Genomic DNA, 21243 nt, shown 5'->3' with positions numbered 1-21243 from the left:
AAGCTCCTATCTACAGTATTCCACACACCATAATCTTTCTTTGATTTTAAAGAACAGAAACCCAAATACAATTTAAAAATACAAAGGCATTGTTACAATGGCTACCAGTTTGAGTTTTTAAAAAATAAATAAATAGGTAATCTCGATACTAAGGTGGAAAAGGTATTCGCACTAATCAAAACATTCATGAGAGCTACAACAGAAGTTCTTGGCTAAATTCTAAATGAAGTCTGATTCTACTTAATCTTATTGTACAGACTGTACCTAGTAGTTATGAGCAATTAGCACTTTATTAATAATGGTTTCCCCTCTGACCAACTCAGATGGGATTCCCTAGTTTCCAACACAGCTATCTACAACAGTCAGAATGCCATGAGAAACTTCTGAAGAGAACAAAACATTGCCACAGCAGAGCTTTGAATATTGTGGATAAAAACCAAACTGGGCTGCTATCAATGCTCAAGAATAAATTCTTCCCTGAAGGATTAAAAGAAAAAATGAATAACAGAGACTGCCTCATTGAAGGATAGATATTTTTTTGGCACGTCTGAATTATTTTTAAACAATGTGTATCTATAGCACACTGAAAGTCAGTCTGATACAATGGATTTCTGGATTCACAATGCTTCAGTTCAATTCCAACTTAACCACTTTCTAGCTATGTGACCACTCAATAACCATGTGATGTTAGACATGTTTCTTACTTTTCTGGATCTAGTTTTATCATCTGTCAGCTGGGGATAATAACAGCAGTCCCCTCACAGAGCTGTTGAGAGGGATCAAAGAGTTAAGAGACACAGTCTGGTGCACAGTAAGTACTATGTAAGTGTTAGATATTATTTTTAATTTTTATTTTGAGTTAATTTTAGACTTATAGAAAGCTGCTAAAATAGTACAGAATATCCTTATCTTCTTCCTCTTCTAATGTTAACATCTTAAGAACAGAAAATGAATGCTGATACAATATTGTTAATTAAAATACAGGCTTTATTTAAATATCACCAACTTTTCACTAACATCCTTTTTCTAGAATCCTATCCAGAACACATATTGCATTTAGTTATTTTTCCTTATTCTTCTCACTCTGCGATAATTTTTCCTGGCAGACACAAACTTAACCCAATGATTAAATAACACTAATAATAAGACACATCAACATTACAAATTCTTTGATATGATACACTGAAAAGAACATACTTTGTAGTTTTCTTGCCCAAAATGCATAGCTTCATTCCAATTATGAGGAAACGTAAGGTAAGTTAAAATTGAAGGACATTCTGTTATAAAATAACTGATCAGTTCTCTCCAAAAGTGTCACTATTATTTTTTAAGTTTTTAAAAATTAAGACTAAATTATCTTTTTATGAAAATCTGTAAGCCATGATAAGATCCACAAATTTGGATAACTTTTCTTTAATTCTAATTTACAGTTATTTCTCTGCCTATCAATGAAACCTAATTTAAAAGTTCATTTAAAGACCCATTATTTGTACAAAGATAATTTTTTTTCATGACAGAGCCTATATTACAAGTTCCATGTGAGTTCCTATAACTCCATTTTAGTAGGCTAGCTTAGACATCTAACTAATCTAATATGTATTATTTTTTCTTTTTTATATCTTTATTTTCTTATTATAAAATTTGCTATTTTTATAATAATGTTATTTTTATTATACTATTACAGTTGTCCCATTTCCTCCCTTTACTCCCCTCTACCCTGTACACCCTCTCCCACCCATATCCCCCCCTTAGTTTATGTCCATGTGTCATACTTATAAGTTCTTTAGCTTCTATATTTCCCATACTATTCTTACCCTCCCCCTATCTATTTTCAACCTACATTCTATGCTACTTATTCTCTGTACCTTTTCCCCCTCTGTCCTCCTCCCACTCCCCTGCTGCTAACCCTCCATGTGATCTCCATTTCTGTGGTTCTGTTCCTGTTGTAGTTATTTGCTTAGTTTCTTTTGGTTTTGCTTTAGGTATGGTTGTTAATAATTGTGAGTTTGCTGTCCTTTTACTATACATGTTTTGGGTTTTTCTTTATCTTCTTTTCTTAGATAAGTCCCTTTAACATTTCATAAAATAAGGGCTTGGTGGTGATGAACTCCTTTAACTTGACCTTATCTGAGAAGCACTTTATCTGCCCTTCCATTCTAAATGAGAGCTTTGCTGGATAGAGCAATCTGGCATGTAGGTCCTTGTCTTTCATGACTTGGAATACTTCTTTCCAGCCCCTTCTTGCCTGCAAGGTCTCTTTTGAGAAATCAGCTGACAGTCTGATGGGAACTCCTTTGTAGGTGACTGTCCCCTTATCTCTTGCTGCTTCTAGGATTCTCTCCTTCATTTTAATCTTGGGTAATGTAACTGATGTGCTTTGATATGTTCCTCCTTGGGTCCAACTTCTTTAGGACCCTCTGAGCTTCCTGGACTTCCTGGAAGTCGATTTCCTTTGCCAGAATGGGGAAGTTCTCCTTTATTATTTGTTCAAATATGTTTTTAATCTGGTGCTCTTCCTCTTCCCCTTCTGATACCCCTATAATTCACATGTTGGAACATTTAAAGATGTCCTGGAGGTTCCTAAGCTTCTCCTCGTTTTTTGAATCCTTATTTCTCTATTCTTTCCTGCTTGGTTGTTTCTTTCTTCTTTCTGGTCCACTCCATTGACTTGAGTCCCAGTTTCCTTCCCATCACTATTGGTTCCCTGTGCATTTTCCTTCATTTCTTTTATGGTAACCTGCATTTTTTCATCTAATTTGCACCCAAAATCAATCAATTCTGTGAGCTTCCTGATCACAGTGTTTTGAACTGTGCATCTGATAGGTTAGCTATCTCTTGGTTGCCCAAAAGGATGAGTTCTGGGGCACTGATTTGTTCTTCTGTTTGAGCCATCTCTCTCTCTCTCTCTCTCTCTCTCTCTCTCTCTCTCTCTCTCTCTTTTTCTGGTCACTCCTGTTACAATGAGGGGCGGAGCCTTAGGTGTTCACCATGGCTGGGCACCCCAGTCCCTAGATTGTGATGTTGTATGTGAGGGCAGGATTGAGAGGGAACAATGGCTGTAGCTCTGTTCTCCGTGGGACCTCAGTTCCTTCCCTGGGATCCTGGGTTGCTCGCTCTGCCCTGCTCCACAATCACCGCCTCACTGGGTCTGCCAGCTGCCGCTTGCACACTCAGGTTCCACCCGTTGCCATCTTGTGTGCCCCAGATGCCTTACGCACCCCCAGTTGCCTTATGCGCACAACTGTCTCTGCTCTCTGCACTGTGACCCGAGCCTGGCTGCTCATCTCTGCCCCTCCTACCAGTCTGGATGAATGAGTCTACTTCAACTTCTTGGCTGTCCGACTTCCATTCAGAAAAATTTTCTGTCAGTTCTGGGTGTTATTCTGCCTCTAACTTGTTGTTGTTCGAATCTTGGTTGTGCGTGGAGGTACGGTGCATCCACTTACACCTCCATCTTGGCCCATATGTATTATTTTTCTATGGAGAAATGTATTATGGGTCTCAACTTGAGATGTCAAAAATATGTCTCTTTCTCTTATTTACTCTGTCCCCACCCTGATGGACAACAGGAGCTTTGCCTCCTGCCTGGTCTATCTAAAGATATGCAACATCCCATTACTCTGTTGCTGTTAAATAATAATGCTGATTCTTGGCCCACTCCCCTTTTATTCTAAAACTGCTTCTCTTTTCTCTTTCCCTAACCCTTGAATCCTTGACAATTTGAGACCTATTTCTGGAGCCCTCAGTTTTGGCAATATGTTTACATACCTCTCTGGCTTTCCTTACTCATCTCTGGACTCTGCATATTCTTCAGAATTTGAAGACTCCTCAGGTATAAGTAAAAGTCTCCCTCCACTGATTTAACTCTTACCAAACTAGACCTACTAGCTGGGCTGATCCCTGATATCCTTCCAAATATGTCAATTCAAGCTTGAAGGGTTCTGCAAGGGAAGGGGCCTGGGATGAGGAGAGAAGTAGCAACTAGGGCTACTGTTCAGAATGTGGAATGTGCTGATTTACAATATAGGCTAGAGAAAGGAGAGGGACAGTGAGATGGAGGGATGGGAATAAGGGAGCAGCACTGTCACTGATGTCCTCCAGTGGTTTCCTGTCCTCCCCCTCTAGCCTTCCCTGCTTCCCCTGGGAGGATCTAAGGCACTTATCTGGTATAAATTCCCAGGGAAAGGGGTTGACCTGATGGCTGCCTACTGTTGCTTCAGACTCAAGTTTCTGTCCACCTCATCAAATGGCAGAAAGAACAGAGGCTTCTTCCCTTTTCCTCCCATCACTGGAATAAGCATCAATTGTTCTTACATTTTCTAAAGGTTACTACTACTAGTCATGATGGGAAATAAAGGAAAAACATTACTAAAAGAGAATAAGTTTTAAGAAGTTTTACAGTAATCATTCTCCTGACATTTAATGAAATATAAATTAAATGGGGCTCTAGGCTTTCTCGAGCTTTCCTAATTGCTTCCTCACCAGAAGCCTCAGATTCCATTTATCCCAAGTTATTCCATACATAGTCTTCTACTCCCAATATTTTGTTGAGGTTTCTATTTTGTTGAGCCTTGGGCCTGGGAGTTATACAATCAGACCCATCAAGAAAAAAGAGAGAGGATATAAATAAATAAAATCAAAAATAAAAGAGGGGAAATTACAACTGATACCATAAAGACACAAAGGATTGTAAGAAATTACTACAAATAACTATATGCCAAGAAGTTTGAAAACCTGGGTGAAATGGACAAATTTCTGGAAAAATACACTCTTCCAAAACTGAATCAAGGAAAAGCAGAAGCCTGAGTGGACTGATAACAGCTAGTGAAATTGAAGAAATAATAAAAAGAATCCTGGCACACAAAAGCCCTGGACTAAACAGTTTCAAAGGAGAATTTTACAAAATATTTAAGGAAGAGTTAACCCCTATCCTTCTCAGACTATTCCAAAGAATCAGAGAAGAGGGAAGACTCCCAAACTCTTTTTATGAGGCCAGCATCATCCTAATCCCAAAACCAAATAAAGACACAACAAAGAAAGAAAACTAGAGGCCAATGTTGCTAATGAACATAGACGCTAAAATCCTCAACAAAATATTGGCAAACTGCATCCAGCAATACCTTAAAAAGATCATACACCATGATCAACTGGGATTAATCCCAGGTATGCAAGGATGGTACAATGTTTGCAAATCACATAATACATCATATAAACAGAAGGAAAGGCAAAAATCACATGATCATATCAGTAGATGCAGAAAAAGCATTTGATAAGGTGTAGCACCCATTTATGATAAAAACACTCAGCAAAGTGGGCATAGAGGAAGCATATCTCAACATAATAAAGGCCATATATAAAAAACCTACAGCCAACATCATACTCAATGGGCAAAAACTAAAAGCTTTCCCACTAAGATCAGGAACAAAACAAGGATATCCAATTTCACCACTGCTATTCAACATAGTATTAGAAGTCCTAGCCACAGTGATCAGACAAGAAAAAGAAATAAATGGCATCCAAATTGGAATGGAGGAAGTAAAACTGTCATTGTTTGCAGATAACATGATAGTATACATAGAATACCCTATAGACTCCACCAAAAAAAATTCAACCTAATAAGTGAATTTGGCAAAGCAGCAGGATACAAAATCAATATTCAGAAATCAAAGACATTTTTATATACCAACAACAAAATATCAGAAACAGAAATTGGGAAAAAAATCCCATTTGCTATAGCAATAAGACAAATAAAGTACCTAGGAATAAACCTAACCAAGGAGGTAAAAGACCTATATTCAGAAAACTATACAACACTAAAGAAAGAAATTAGAGAAGACACAAATAAATAGAAGCATATAGAAGAAGACCCAAAGCAATGTCCAAAATGTCACCACAATGTCCATACTACCCAAAGCAATCTATAGATTCAATGCAATCCCTATTAAAATACCAATGATGTATTTCACAAATACAGAACAAACATTTCAAAAATTTATATGGAACCATAAATGACCCTGAATAGCCTCAGCCATTTTGAGAAAGAAGAACAAAGTAGAAGGGATCACAATACATGATATCAAACTCTATTACAAGGCCACTGTAATCAAAACAGTCTGGTCCTGGCATAAGAACAGACACATATATCAATGGAACAGAATAGAGAGCCCAGAAATAAACCCATGTCTCTATGGTCAATTAATATTTGACAAAGGGGACAGAAGATAATATAGAGTAAAAATAGCCCCTTCAACAAATGGTATTGGGAGATCTGGATGGCTACATACAAAAAGAATGAAACTCAATTCCCAACTTACACCATACACAAAAATAAACTCAAGATGGACAAAACACTTAAATATAAGTTGTGATACCATAAAAGCCCTAGAGGAAAATATAGACACAAAAATCTCAGATATTCCACACAGTGATATTTTCATCAATATGTCCCCTAGAGCAAGGGACATAAAGGAAAGAATAAACAAATGGGACTTCATCAAAATAAAAAAAACTCCTGCATGGCTACAGAAAACATCAGCAAAACAAAAAGGGAACCAACCATATGGAAAAACATATTTGCCAATGATACCTCAGACAAGGGTTTGATCTCCAAAATATATACAGAATCCACATGACTCCACTCCAGGAAGACAAACAATTCAATTAAAAAAATGGGCAGAGGACCTGAACAGACACTTCCCCAAGGAGGACATACAGAGGGCCTAGAGATATATGGAAGGATGCTCAGCATCACTAGCCATCAGAGAGATGCAAATTAATACCACGATGAGATACCAATTCACATTGGCCAGCATGGCCATCACAAACAAATCAATAAACAACAATGTTAGCAATGTTGTAGAGAAAAAGGAACCCTAGTGCACTGTCAGTGGGAATGCAGACTGGTGCAGCCACTGTGGAAAACAGTATGAAATTTCCTCAGAAAACTAAAAATGGAACTGCCTTTTGACCCAGCAATGGAATTATACCCTAAGAATCCTGAAACACCAAACCAAAAGAACCTATGCACCCCAATGTTCATAGCAGCACAATTTACAATAGCCAAATGCTGGAAGCAACCTAAGTGCCCATCAGTAAATAAGTGGATCGAAAAACTGTGGCACATTTACACAATGGAATACTACACAGGAGAAAGAAAAGGGAGCTCCTACCCTTCAGGACAGAATGGATAGATCTGGATAGCATTATGTTAAGTGAAATAAGCCAGTTGGTAAAAGACAAATAGCATATGATCTCACCTTTAACAGGAACCTAATCAACAAAACAAACAAGCAAACAAAATATAATCAGAGACATTGAAATAAAGAACAACTGACAGTAACCAGAGGGGAGGGGGAAGAGAGGTAACAGGGGAAAGAAGGGTAAGGGTCATCAAAGAATGTGTATAAAGGACCCATGGACAAAGCCCAAGTGGGGGAAGGATTGAGGGGAGGAGGTGTAAGTGGGTGTGGCAGGGGCAAGTGGTGGTGGGAAAATGGAGACAACTGTACTTGAACAACAATGAAAACAAACAAACAAACAAACAAACATTACATTTAATGTGACCTTTGGTTCATACTGGCAAGCCATGTATACCGAAATGTTCCATATAAATAGATATTTTACTTACCCTATTAAAAAGCATACAAAAAAATTCAATGCAGCTTCATACCTTACATACATAGCTCCTCTAATATTCACATGTAGGACATATCTTTCCAGGCAAGATCCTTTTATACATTACTCTATTTCTAACTAGCCCTGAAATAATATCAGCCAGATCTATTTTCTCCTGTCTTCCAGCTTCTGAGTAGTAGAGGTAATAAACTAATGATAAGTGACGCTACCACACAATTCTCCCTCTCCTTATTGAACCAAGTTTCTGTCAATTAGTGCATAAAGTTCCTCATTGCTAACCACTTACATGTTTGTATCTCCTAACAATAGGCATGTTGTTTCCCAACTGGGAAAATTAACATTAACATCCACATTGACTTGGCAGTTGTCGATGGCAGTCATTTTCCAGGCGGACAACTTAAGGCCATGCACAGAGCTGCCTTTGTTGTTAGTAAAAAGATTTCTCTGAAGTTTATGGTGATGTTGAAATTGCTTTGTACAACCCACTGCTCTGGCTCAAATACATGCAAATGGCAGCAAATGCTCTGTGAAGAGTAGTATAGAGGGCATTAAAAACAGGGTTAAAGTATTCAGCGAGGTAACAGACTTGATAGTTTCTTTTTCTGTGTTCTAAATTTTAACATATGAAGTTTTAAAATTTTACCAAAAATTCTACCATTCTTACCCATGCATATAGATTTGTTTCTTATTGTTCTTTGAGTCATACAAAACATTCGTAAGATGTTTTGTATGACTCAAAGATACAGACTACAGTCTTGAAACAGAAAGCAAAGCTGAGAAGAAGAAAGGCTGCAGCCGTTTCCTGTTCCCCCGCAGCACAGGCCAGACGAGACAGTGCTCTTTCCCTCTCTTTGCTTCCTCAGCAATAAGTAGAAGCCTTGAGTCCTCAAGTCAGCACTCTCCCATGGGCTGCAGGGAGAGGTGTGGTGGGAAAAGCCACAGCTATGATGCCCAGGCATGGGACCACTTAAAGCACCATGGATGGGAACCCCTGGTTCCTCTCCCTGAGACAAGGATAAATGTCATCTTACATTCAAGTCCCAGAATCAGATCACGTATATACTCAGAAACATCCTTATTCAAAATTCAGTTTCTTTTTGGAATGTTTTTGTATAGTAATGAAATATGCATATTAATTAATGCCTTAATGATTTTAAAATTATTTTTACAACCTTTTCCGAGTATTTGGAAAAAACACAGCCTTGCCTAGTGCCTAATGGCCATCTTGGATATTTCCTGCAGGATTTGTCTGATTTGGTGAAACAGTATTTAAATAATGTTGTGAGAAAAACACAGAGGCAGTATTCCATTAAGGGTTCATGATTTTTCATTGGCAGCTCCCGAAATGTCTTAATCCCTTTATGAAAGAGCATCAAGTACTAGATTACTGTACTTTTAAGAGTTAAGGATTCTATCTCAATCTGTTCAGAGTATTCACATTATTTTAGGTTCCTATCACATGTAATACAACCTCTTCCCCAGATGTGAGTCATCTGCGTTCTACAAATACAAAAACAACAGGATTCTGTTACATAATTCTTTTTTGAAAATATATTTTATTGATTATGCTATTACAGTTGTCCCAATTTTTCTTCTTTTGCCCCCATTCCCTCTGGAAATCCCTCCCCTTAGTTCATGTTCATGGGTCAGGCATAAAAGTTCTTTGGCTTCTCCATTTCCTACACTATTTTTAACTTCCCCCTGTCTATTTTGTACCTAACATTTATGCTTCTTATTCTCTGTACCTTTTCCCTCCCTTCCTCCTCCCAAATGATTACCCTCCAAATGATCTTCGTATCTATGATTCTGGTTCTGTTCTGCTTCTTTGCTTAATAAACTTGTTTGGATTCAATTGTTGGTAGTTGTGACTTTATTGCCATTGTAATGTTAATAGTTTTTTCTTCTTTTTCTTAGATAAGTCCCTTTAACCTTTCATATAATAAGGGCTTAGTGATGATGAACTTGTTTAGCTTTACCTTGTCTGGGAAGCACTTTATCTGCCCTTCAATTCTAAATGATAGCTTTGCTGGGTAGAATAATTTAGGTTGTAGGGCCTTGCTTATCATCACTTTGAAGACTTCTTACCAGTCCCTTCTAGCCTGCAAAGTTTCTTTTGAAAAATCAGCTGACAGTCTTATGGGAACACCCTTTTAGGTTACTCTCTTACTGCTTTTAAGATTCTCTCATCTTTAACCTTTGGCATTTTATGATGTGTCTGGTGCGGTCCTCTTTGTGTCCATCTTGTTTGGGAGTCTCTGTACCTCTTGGACTTGCATGTCTATTTCCTTCACCAAATTAGGGAAGTTTTCTTTCATTACTTTTTCAAATAAGGTTTCGATTTCTTACTATTTCTTTTCTCCTTCCAGCACCCCTATGATTTCAATGTTGGTACACTTGAAGTTGTCCCAGAGGCTCCTTAGCCATCCTTGTTTTTTGAATTCTTGCCATTCTGCTTGAATGCTTATTTCTTCCTTATGTTCTAAATCATTGATATGATTCTGAGCTTCATCCACTCTGCTGCTGGTTCCCTGTAGATTTTTCTTTTTTTTAAATATATTTTATTGATTATGCTATTACAGTTGTCCCATTTTCCCCCCTTCACTCCCCTCCACCCTGTACACCCTCTCCCACCCATATCCCCCCTTAGTTTATGTCCATGTGTCATACTTATAAGTTCTTTAGCTTCTATATTTCCCATACTATTCTTACCCTCCCCCTATCTATTTTCAACCTACATTCTATGCTACTTATTCTCTGTACCTTTTCCCCCTCTCTCCTCCTCCCACTCCCCTGATGCTAACCCTCCATGTGATCTCCATTTCTGTGGTTCTGTTCCTGTTGTAGTTATTTGCTTAGTTTCCTTTGGTTTTGTTTTAGGTGTGGTTGTTAATAATTGTGAGTTTGCTGTCCTTTTACTATACATGTCTTTTCTTTACCTTCTTTTCTTAGATAAGTCCCTTTAACGTTTCATAAAATAAGGGCTTGGTGGTGATGAACTCCTTCAACTTGACCTTATCTGAGAAGCACTTTATCTGCCCTTCCATTCTAAATGAGAGCTTTGCTGGATAGAGCAATCTGGCATGTAGGTCCTTTTCTTTCATGACTTGGAATATTTCTTTCCAGCCCCTTCTTGCCTGCAAGGTCTCTTTTGAGAAATCAGCTGACAGTCTGATGGGAACTCCTTTGTAGGTGACTGTCCCCTTATCTCTTGCTGCTTCTAGGATTCTCTCCTTCATTTTAATCTTGGGTAATGTAACTGTGATGTGCTTTGATATGTTCCTCTTTGGGTCCAACTTCTTTGGGGCTCTCTGAGCTTCCTGGATTTCTTGGAAGTCTATTTCCTTTGCCAGAATGGGGAAGTTCTCTTTTATTATTTGTTCAAATATGTTTTTAATCTGGTGCTCTTCCTCTTCCCCTTCTGATACCCCTATAATTCGGATGTTGGAATGTTTAAAGATGTCCTGGAGGTTCCTAAGTTTCTCCTTGTTTTTTTGAATTCTTATTTCTTCATGCTTTCCTGCTTGGTTGTTTCTTGCTTCCTTCTGGTCCACTCCATTGACTTGAGTCCCAGTTTCCTTCCCTTCACTATTGGTTCTCCGTGCATCTTCCTTCATCTCTTTTATGGTAATCTCCATTTTTTCATGTAATTTGCACCCAAAATCAATCAATTCTGTGAGCTTCCTGATCACCAGTGTTTTGACCTGTGCATCTGATAGATCGGCTATTTCTTGGTCACTCAAAAGGATGAGTCCTGCGGGACTCATCTGTTCATCTGTTCATCTGTTGGAGACATGTCTCTCTCTCCTTTTTTTTTTTCCCCAGTCTGGTTGCTCTTGTTACAGTGAGAGGTGCAGCCTTAGGTGTTCACCTGGGCTGGGCACCCCAGTCGCTAGATTGTGACGTTGTATATGGGAGCGGGGGCGGGAGGGAACAATGGTGGTAGTTCCGTTCTCCTGGGATCACAGTCCCTTCTCTGGGATCCTGGGTTTCGCGCTCTGCCCTGGTCTACAATGCCACCTCACTGGGTCTGCCAGCCGCTGCTTGCATACTCAGGGTCCACTGCTGCAATCTTGCGCATCCCAGAAGGCTTACTCGCTCCCAGTGCCTTATGCACCTACTTCTCCCCATCTCCATGCGTGCCGCGACCCACACCCGCTCCTCCTCTCAGCCCCTCCTACCGGTCTCGATTACCGGGTCTACTTCAACTTTTTGGCTGTCCAACTTCCATTCAGATAAATTCTCTATCAGTTCTGGGTGTTATTCTAGCTCTAAATTGTTGTTGTCCTAATCTTGGTTGTGCGTGGAGGTACGGTGCGTCCACCTATGCCTCCATCTTGCTGGAAGTCGATTTTTCTTTATTTCACTTAGCATAACCTTCTTTTCTGCCTGCATCTTTTTTATGTTGTTGAAGTACCCAATGAGTTCCTTGAGCATCCTAATAACCACTGTTTTGAACTCTGCACCTGATAGATTGCCAAAGTCCACTTTGTTTAGTTCTTTTCCTGGAGTTTTGTTCTGTTCTTTCTTTGAGCCATATTTCTTTGTCTCCTCATTTTGATAGCCTCCTTGTGTTTGTTTCTATATACTAGGTAGAGCTTCCTTGACTCCATTTTAGTAGTGTGGCCTATTGTAGAAGAGCACAGCAGTATGCTGGATGGGGCAGAGCCTTAAGTAATCACCAGGGCAGGACAACCCATGTGAACCAGGTTGATGGAGTCTCAGCTTCGGCGTTGCCACTCTGTGGCTCTGTGTGTGGGAGATTTCAGAGCAGGGACAATGCCACTGCCTAGCCTCTAGAGTTTTGTCCAGGAGGAAGCTGTCCCCCAGCACTTACCCTGATGCCAGACACTTAAATTTCTCCCTGTATGCCACTGGTTCCCTTCCAGCTGCTCCCCTGATGCTGGAGCCCAGAGGGAGTGAGTCTGTGTGAGTCCTAACCTTGTTGCAAGTCCCTTTAAGAGGAGGCTCCTGAGAATCCTGTTTCTTCTATCACCCCGGCTGGGGTTTTTACAGCCAGAAGTTATGTGGACTTATCTTCTTGGCACTGGAACCCTGTGTTGGGTGGTCTGGTGTAAGGCTATGATCCCTCACTCCCAAGGTATCCCTCTAATTTTTATCTAGCACATCTAGGTGTGGGACCACTGGTCCCATGTCTCCCCATCTCTGCCCCTTCTACCCATCTGGATGAATGTGGCTTCTTTAATTCCTTGGTTGTCAGGCTTCCATTCAGCTCAATTTGTTGACAATTCTGGATTACATTTGTTTTTTAGTTTAGTTGCAATTTTTGATGTGGTTGTGTGAGGAGGCAAGCCGTATTTACCTACACCTCCATCTTGAGCAGAAGTCCAAAAAGTCACATAATTCTAACTGATAATAAATAGGTACATTATTGGGCTAGCAAAAAATCTGTTTATTTTACTTTTTTCTGTAAAATAAAAGACATTGTTTCATTTTCACCAATGACATTGTTAAGTTGGGTATTTTGAGTATGTTGGCTGTCTCCTGAATGGTGTAATGTTGATTATTCTCAGTTAATGTCTCAGTTTGATTGCTATCAACTTCAACTGGTCTACCCAACTGTAAAGCATCATCCAGTGAGAAATCTCCAGCATGAAACTTTGCAAACCATTTTTGACACATTTGATCACTTACAGTACCTTCTCCAAACACTGCAAATCTTTTTTTGCATTTCAGCTGCATTTTTATTTTTCTTGAAATAAAGAATAATGTGATGAAAATGTGTATTTTCTTTCATCTTCAATATTAAAATGGCTACACAAAAATTCACCAATTTTGATAAGTTTTTTTAAAAAATGCACACTGTTACAGCTGTCACAATACAATCTAACAAAATTGTTCAGAATGAAGTTAAAGGCAACTAAGTGCTTCTAGAAGAAATTTTTGACCAACCCAATTGTTTCCATTTCTCACCCACTTTTCACTAATTTGCCTGGACAAAACATTCTTGATATTACTTTTCATTTTTGCAGTCAGTATATTTTTTCAAAGACTTAGTGAATGGTAGGTTGAGAATTAGAATTTTAAATGTTTTGCTTTAATCTCTTCCTACTGGAAAACATTTTTAAACAGCTAAAAACATTTGAAAAATCTACATTAATTGGATAATTTGAGATCATAACTAAGACTTCAGATGAATCAGAGATTAAATGGCGTTTTCTAAGCTGGAAGGGTCTTTGGTGATTAATTACAAAAACAAGATTAGTTTCCTGGCGTTCTCGTTCAACTTCAAGGGGAAGCTTGTTTGAGTGGGGGAACCTAAAACAATCCAATTCCAGAAACAACAAGAAAACAGGCATACTGTACTAAAAAGACAGAGAATGCAATTTACTCTTTTTCCTGGTTTATCAAAGAAAGAGCAATGAGATAAAGTGATTTAGTGAACAGAGAAAGAACAAAAGGAATAGGGAGATTTAGAAAAGTTTCTAAAACAAAACAAAACAAAAAGTATAGTATCTCTCCTCTCCATCTCCATCTCCATCTTTATTTAAAATTAAGTATTAAAGCAGTATAATATGTTCAATGTCAAATGAATAAGTAGACCTACACTATCCACTATGGTAGCCATGACCACATGGCTACTGAGCATTTGAAGTGTTGCTTGTGCGATTTGAAGACAGTACTGAAAAAAATCTCCTATAATAGTCTTCTTGTATTGATTACATACTGAAATAATTTTTTTCATGTTTTGGATTAAGTTAAATAATTTATTAAATTCTTTTTGCCTTTTAAATATGGCTACCAGAATATTTAAAATTAAACATGTGGGGTTTCCAACCAAGATGGAGGCATAGGTAGATATGCTTCACTTCCCTGCACAACCAAAAAAAGGATAACAACCAATTTAAAAACAAAAAACAACCAAAATTGCCAGAAAATTAAACTGTATGAAAGTCTGACAACCAAGGAGTTAATGAAGAAACATTCATCCAGACTGGTAGGAGGGGTGAAGATGAGCAGCTGGGAAGGAGAGGACATGAGGCAAGTGGCTGGAGGACCGAAGTGGGTGAGGCAGCAGCTGGTGGAGCAGGTGTTCCCACGTTCACATGCGGATAAACTGGCAGGAACAACGAGGGAGCAAGACAGACTGTGCAACCCAGTGTTCCAGTGCTGGGAAGGGAAGCTTCAAAACCTCTGGCTGTAAAGACCTGTGGGGTTGCAGTGGCAGAAGGAACTGCCAGTCTCACAGGAGAGTCCCATTGGAGGAGCCCACAGGGTCCTAAAACATACACAAGCCCACCCACTCAGGAATTAGCACCAGAAGGGTACGAATCACTTGTGGGTAGCAGGGGAAGTGACAGGAAGTGGGATGAGAGCAGAGCCAAGTAGCATTGTTCCCTCTCTGGCCCCTTCCCCACATACAGTACCACAATGCAGCAAAGTAGGTTGGCCCATCCTGGAGAATACTGAAGGCTCTGCCCCTTACAATGTAACAGGTATGCTGAGACAAAGAAATGTGACCCAAATGAAAGAACAGATCAAAACTCCAGAAAAAGAACTAAGCGATGAGGAGATAGTCAACCCATCAGATGTGGAGTTGAAAACACTGGTAATCAGGATGCTCACAGAAATGATAAAGTATGGCTACAAAATAAAGGAAGAAGTAAAGGCTATACAAAGTGATATAAAGCAAAATATACAGGGAACCAACAGTGAAGGAAAGGAAACAGGGACTCAAATAAAAGATTTGGAACAGAAGGCAGAAATAAACATTCAACCAGAACAGAAAGAAGAAACAAGAATTCAAAAAAAAACAAGGAGAGACTTAGGAACCTCTGCGACAACTTTAAATGTTCCAACATCCAAATCATAGGGGTGCCAGAAGGAAAAGAGGAAGAGCAGATATTGAAAACTTGTTTGAAAAAATAATAAAGGAAAAGTTCCTCAATCTGGTGAAGGAAATAGACATGCAAGTCCAGGAAGCTCAGAGTTCCAAAGAAGTTGGACCCAAAGAGGGCCACACCAACATACATCATAATTAAATTATCCAAGATTAAAGATAAGGAGAGAACCTTAAAAGCAGCAAGAGAAAAGCAGAGAGTTACATATAAAGGTGTTCCCATATACTATCAGCTGATTTCTCAAAAGAAACCTTACAGGCAAGAAGGGACTGGAAAGAAGTATTCAAAGTCATGAAAAGCAAGGACCTACATCCAAGATTACTCTATCCAGCAAAGCTACCATTTAGAATGGAAGGGCAGATAAAGTGTCCCTGATAAGTTCATCATCACCAAGCCCTTATTATATATAAGGTTAAAGGGACTTATCTAAGAAAAAGAAGGAAGATCAAAATTCTGAACAGTAAAATGGCAAAACACTCACAATCAAAACTGAACCTAAAAAGCAAAATAGAAACAAACTAAGCCAACAACTAGAACAAGAACAGAAAGAATTATAGAAAGAGAGATCACATAGAGGGTTATCAGCAGGTAGGGAGTCGGGGGAGAATGCAGGGAAAGGTACAGGGAATAAGAAGTGTAATTGGTAGGTACAAAATAGACAAGGGGAGATTAACAATAGTACAGGAAATGGAGAAGCCGAAGAACTTTTATGCACGATCCACGGACATGAACTAAGAGGAGAGGGAATGCCGGGGGTCGGGGGGTGTGTTGCAGGGTAAAGGGAAATAAAGGGGAGAAAAATGGAACAACTTTAATAGCATAATCAATCAAATATACTTAAAAATAAAATTAAATATATGGCTGACATTACATTTTCTACAGGATATAGCTAGATAAGACAGTAAGTGTTGTAAAGCTAGGATGAGAAGAAATCACTATGTATTGAAGAAGGCTTCATGAAGATATCACAACTTAAAGAAAGAAAAGGATTCAAGGAAGGAGAGAAAACTAGAGGTCCCATATTACATGAATAGAAAGAAGAGAGAGCTCTCAAGCTCACCAGATAAGGGAATATTCTGAAAGAAATTAATTCTCCTCATGTGATATTAGAAGTATTTAGTCCAGAACAAGTCATAGTTCTGAAAACACACATCTACTGAAACAGCAGAAATCAAGCAGACTACTGACTACAATGAGCTAGTTAGGAAGCTGTAAAATTTGTGAGATAGAAAAAGGAACTTGGATGGTTTTGTTCACTGCTCTATCTATACTGAAAAATGCCAGGCATGTAAGAGACACCTAAAATAAATATCTGTTAAGTGAATGAGTGAGCAAATTAACTACTGCGGGAAAGGGTGGTGCTTTCCAATAAATTTTAAGGCAGGGACATTGGGAGAGGCAGTAAAAAAGGGAGAATGTTAGGAAGGAGAGACTAAACATCCATACTAGCACCTGCCAGGGCCTAATTACTCTCACTTTTTGTATCATTCAGGAAAATGAGGTACAAAACCAATCCCTCTCCCAGCTCTGCATAATTTTGGATCTACTACCTGAGGACTTGAAGTGAAGAACTAAATGAGCCTTCCCCAGAAACCCAACTGCAATTCAGCTATAAGGAAAAGCAGAAAGAATGCGTCCACATGGGTAGGAATACCCCTGTCTTCTGGGGTCAGACACAAGCAGCAGGGGCAGCACCCGCACTACAGACTACTGGGTGGTCTTCCTCACAGGAAGAGGAAGGTTTTTTCCCTTCTCCCTGTCTTCTCCCCTCTTTCCTCCTAGAATATTTAGAAATACACCCTGACATACAGAAAAATTAGAAACCTGACACAGACTGATACGGAAATGGTTAGGTGAAAAATGTGTGTGTATATCCAAAGGGGCAAGAGTGGAAGGGGACTAATTTCTGACGTTTTTACAATATTATGTACTACAATTGCACGACAGTAAAACAATATACACAGAATTCTGAAGGAGTAAATTGTGCACTACAAGTTTGTTACTGAGCTAAATAGTAATTTACACATGAAGGCAAAAGGAAGAGAGTTAGTTCATGTTTTATGAAAATTTGAATTATGACTATTTACAACAGTATGACATAGAATATCAATCAAGTCCTAGTTTATGCATAAAATTTTTTAAATATTATTACCAAAATGTAAAACTGTATTTCTTTCAGATCACACAAGAAAAATGTTAAAGAAAACATATTTGAAGTTGGGAAGAAACCAAGGAAAACATAAAGACAGAAAAGAAATAGCAAAAAAGCATTTTAAAATAGTTCAGATTGCCAATTATACAGTAAATACATTTTAGCCATTAAAAAAATCCCTTGGATATGGCTGATGCCCTGGCTGGTGTGGCTCAGTGGATTGAGCATGGGCCTGCGAACCAAGGGGTTGCAGGTTCGATTTCCAGTCAGGGCACATGCCTGGGTTGCAGGCCAGGTCCCCGGTAGGGGGTGTGTGAGAAGCAACCACACATTGATATTTCTCTCCCTCTCTTTCTCCCTTCCTTCTCCTCTCTCTAAAAATCAATAAATAAAAGCTTTTAAAAAAACATTTAAAAAATCCCTTGGATATGATTTTTTAAGTGTCTACAAGTGACACATTTAAAATAAATAGATTCAGAAAGCTTAAGAGAAAAAGGTAAAGATAAAACAAAACGGGTTACAGCAAAATACAACTCAAGACATAAAACATTTTATGAGAAAATAGGTTTGTTTTTTAAAAATCCACAACTCATACAACTTTATATGCTAAATGACAGTACCACTATATATATATATATATATATATATATATATATATATATATATATATATATATATAAGAAACTGCTAAATATGCAAAGAGAAATGGATATAAATTCAGAAGTACATAGGAAGACTTTTTTAGATATCCAAGTATAGTTGACAAAAATATAAATAAGATTAAATAAAAGTAATTTGATGTCAAATAATGAAGGATTTATATAAATGATATGAAATCAGATTTAAAGCAGAAATAAAATGATAAAAATTGGGTTTCTTAAGAATGCTCTTTTGTTATGTGAAAGATAGCGGGTGAAAGGACTGAAAATAGGGAGATAGTCTTCCTGAACGAAATAATGGTGATCAGAATTCTACTGCCCAGAAATACATTTCTAAGAAATGCTATCTTAAGAAAGGTTGGTTCCTATCTGGCTGTTTACTCTTTATAGTAAAAAGGGCTTTCACATTAGTATCACTTTTGACACTGTAATAAATAGGAAGGGACAAAAGAGAAACTCTTGGAAGCAAGAAAGAAGCATGACTCAAGGAGGGAAATTCCTGGTGTATAAAATGCCCTATATATGCCAAATAGGAATTTGCTACCATGCTCAGCACTTCTACTCCCTCCCAGAAGAGTATCGAAGCTGAAGCAGAAGCAACAATCATGAATGTGAATGGCATGGCTATCGTCTTGGCTCTGATACTCTGTGCTACGGCTGTTCAAGGTACATGGTACTTTTCACTTCTCAACCTATAAATTGCTTTTCTCATTCTGCAAATGTCTTATTAGAAGTTATTACAGGTTTGACAGAGAATGTAAGAAATGTCTGAGGCACTAGAGATAACTGTGGAATTTTTGTTTGTTTTAATTTGGCTACAAAGTCTGGCAAGAGCCTAGTAATAGTTTTAAATGTCTGTTAAAAAGATTTTTGTGAGATAACGTTACTAGCTTCCTGAAACAAGTCTTGAGCATAAAAGCAAGAGGCAAATAAGCTTGATCTGCAACAACTTCTTTCATGGTGTCCACTATTCTTTAATGGTTTGCTTACAAATTTAAAGAGAAAACCATTAACATCTTAAGCTTTCCCAACAACAGCAGTGTCAGGTGCTATTTGGCAAATTACCATTTTTGTCCTTAATAAAGACTTGGCTCACTTCACCACCAGGACTATAAACCATAGTCACCTGTTGCAGTCACATCCATCAGTAACTGCTGCTGTGATCTGTTTTAGGTTTCCCAATGTTCAAAGGAGGACGTTGTCTTTGCATAGGCCCTGGAGTAAAGGCAGTGAAAGCGGCAAATATTCAGACAATCTCTGTAATTTTCCCAAGTAACTACTGTAACAAAACAGAATTGATGTAAGTAATGGACTTGCTAACGATGACAATGGTGGAGGCATTTGGGGTTTTTTTGTTTGTTTATGCTTTTCCATCCAAAATTTAAGACTATTTGCATCTTCCCTTAATAGTATCACCCTGAAAGCACGAAAAGGACAGAGATGCCTAAATCCCCAATCGAAGCAAGGCAGTATTATCATAAAGGTAGGTTACCGGATCACTTCCATTTTATAACGTTTAATCCAAGACAGATCTTTTGAAAACAACAGACGACTGCAGAAAGATCCTGTGATCTTGTGTGAATTGTTTTTATAAGGGATCTTTGGTTACAATTAGTTTTTCTTTCTTGCTTAATGTTTTACATGTCAACTCTTAATCACTGGGAAACAAGAATAGCCCAGGTTTATAAAACTCTCATTTTCTCATTACAGAAAGTTGAAGAGATGAAGTCTTTAAAACATCAAAACATCTGAAGTCCTGGAAAAAAAGGATATGAAAATTCAGAACAAATTTAACTGTTATGATGAAATGATAAGAATTCTGTAATAGGGAAATGACTTTCTGTTGTCTACTGCAATGTACCTTCATGCATTTGTAGGTTAGGGAAACTTGTAGAAGATTTGATATTTATAACTATTCTGCTGTGACAATGAAAACATTTTTAAGTTATCTGTTTGTACTTGATCTATATTATACTTTAAAACCTGCAGTTATAATGGAGACATTAACATTATTCTGAAGTCAATATTTTATGAGTCAAAAGCATCTATGTATATAATGAACACTCCCCCCAGTTTTTTAATGGGAATCTTATAGCACATATATATCCAGGAAAAAAGTTCTTATATGTCATCTTGTTTTATAAAAAGGCTGTAATTCATGAAATGAACTATGAAAAAACTGTAAGCTAAAGGAAACTTGTCAAAATGCAAATACTTCATAACTGAATCAGCAGCTCTGGTCTCAATTTGATTTTAACAACTCTGTTTCTCAATGAGATGTTTTGAAGCAATTTCAGATATGTGTGTTTACTGTGTATTTTGGTTTCATCTATTCTTATAAATTATAGCAATATTTTGGACATATTTTAAATATAAAATGTTTCTGTCTACCAAAGAATATGTTGAAAAAGAAATGTATGTACATATCTGGCAATCATCTTTACTTTCTGTGAGTTTTTTTCTTAGGAAAATACATAATCTTATCTTTTTAAGTCATGCCCCTCTATACAATGTAGGAATATCTAAGATAATTTTATTTTAAAAAGAATCAAAATCATTTTCCTCTAAAAAAGTACTACAACCCTTTTGTCAATGTAAGGAATATCCAAGCCTATAGAGAATTTTTATGAGTTTACTTAAGCAAAACTGATGACAACTGCCAGGAAGCAAAATCTCAATGACTGAGAAAATGCTCCAGAGAATGGCCATTTTGCAGCTTATTTTATACATTACAATGAAAAGAGGAGAAGTAAGGAGGGTTATGTGACATCCGCTGGTGGTAGATTAGGGAGGTGAGAGAAAACAAAGAGGGGAAACCTCTGAGACTGGATACAGAGTAAAATGAAGTGTCTGTAAGTGCCCATCAGCAAATGAGTGGATCAAAAAACTATGTACATTTACACAATGGAATTCTATGCAGTAGAAAGGAGTTTATACC

At 37.9% G+C, this 21243-nt stretch overlaps 1 protein-coding gene across 1 annotated transcript in view; it reads left to right on the top strand.

Annotated features, from left to right (window-relative positions):
- CXCL11 (C-X-C motif chemokine ligand 11) overlaps positions 1–20731 on the top strand; it is a 34008-nt gene extending 13277 nt beyond the window's left edge. The window contains exons 2-6 of the mRNA XM_045858092.1: positions 16987–17138; positions 18839–18971; positions 19479–19605; positions 19716–19788; positions 20016–20731. Coding sequence (XP_045714048.1) covers positions 17070–17138; positions 18839–18971; positions 19479–19605; positions 19716–19788; positions 20016–20057 — 444 coding nt within the window. The 5' untranslated portion in view covers positions 16987–17069 and the 3' untranslated portion in view covers positions 20058–20731. The remainder of the gene's footprint in view (positions 1–16986; positions 17139–18838; positions 18972–19478; positions 19606–19715; positions 19789–20015) is intronic.
- Positions 20732–21243: the final 512 nt, after the last annotated feature.

This window comes from Phyllostomus hastatus, unplaced genomic scaffold, assembly GCF_019186645.2.
Source record: "Phyllostomus hastatus isolate PE091 unplaced genomic scaffold, TTU_PhHast_1.1 phas_scaffold_1674, whole genome shotgun sequence".
Lineage (NCBI taxonomy): Eukaryota > Metazoa > Chordata > Mammalia > Chiroptera > Phyllostomidae > Phyllostomus > Phyllostomus hastatus.
This window is presented reverse-complemented; position numbering and strand designations above follow the sequence as displayed.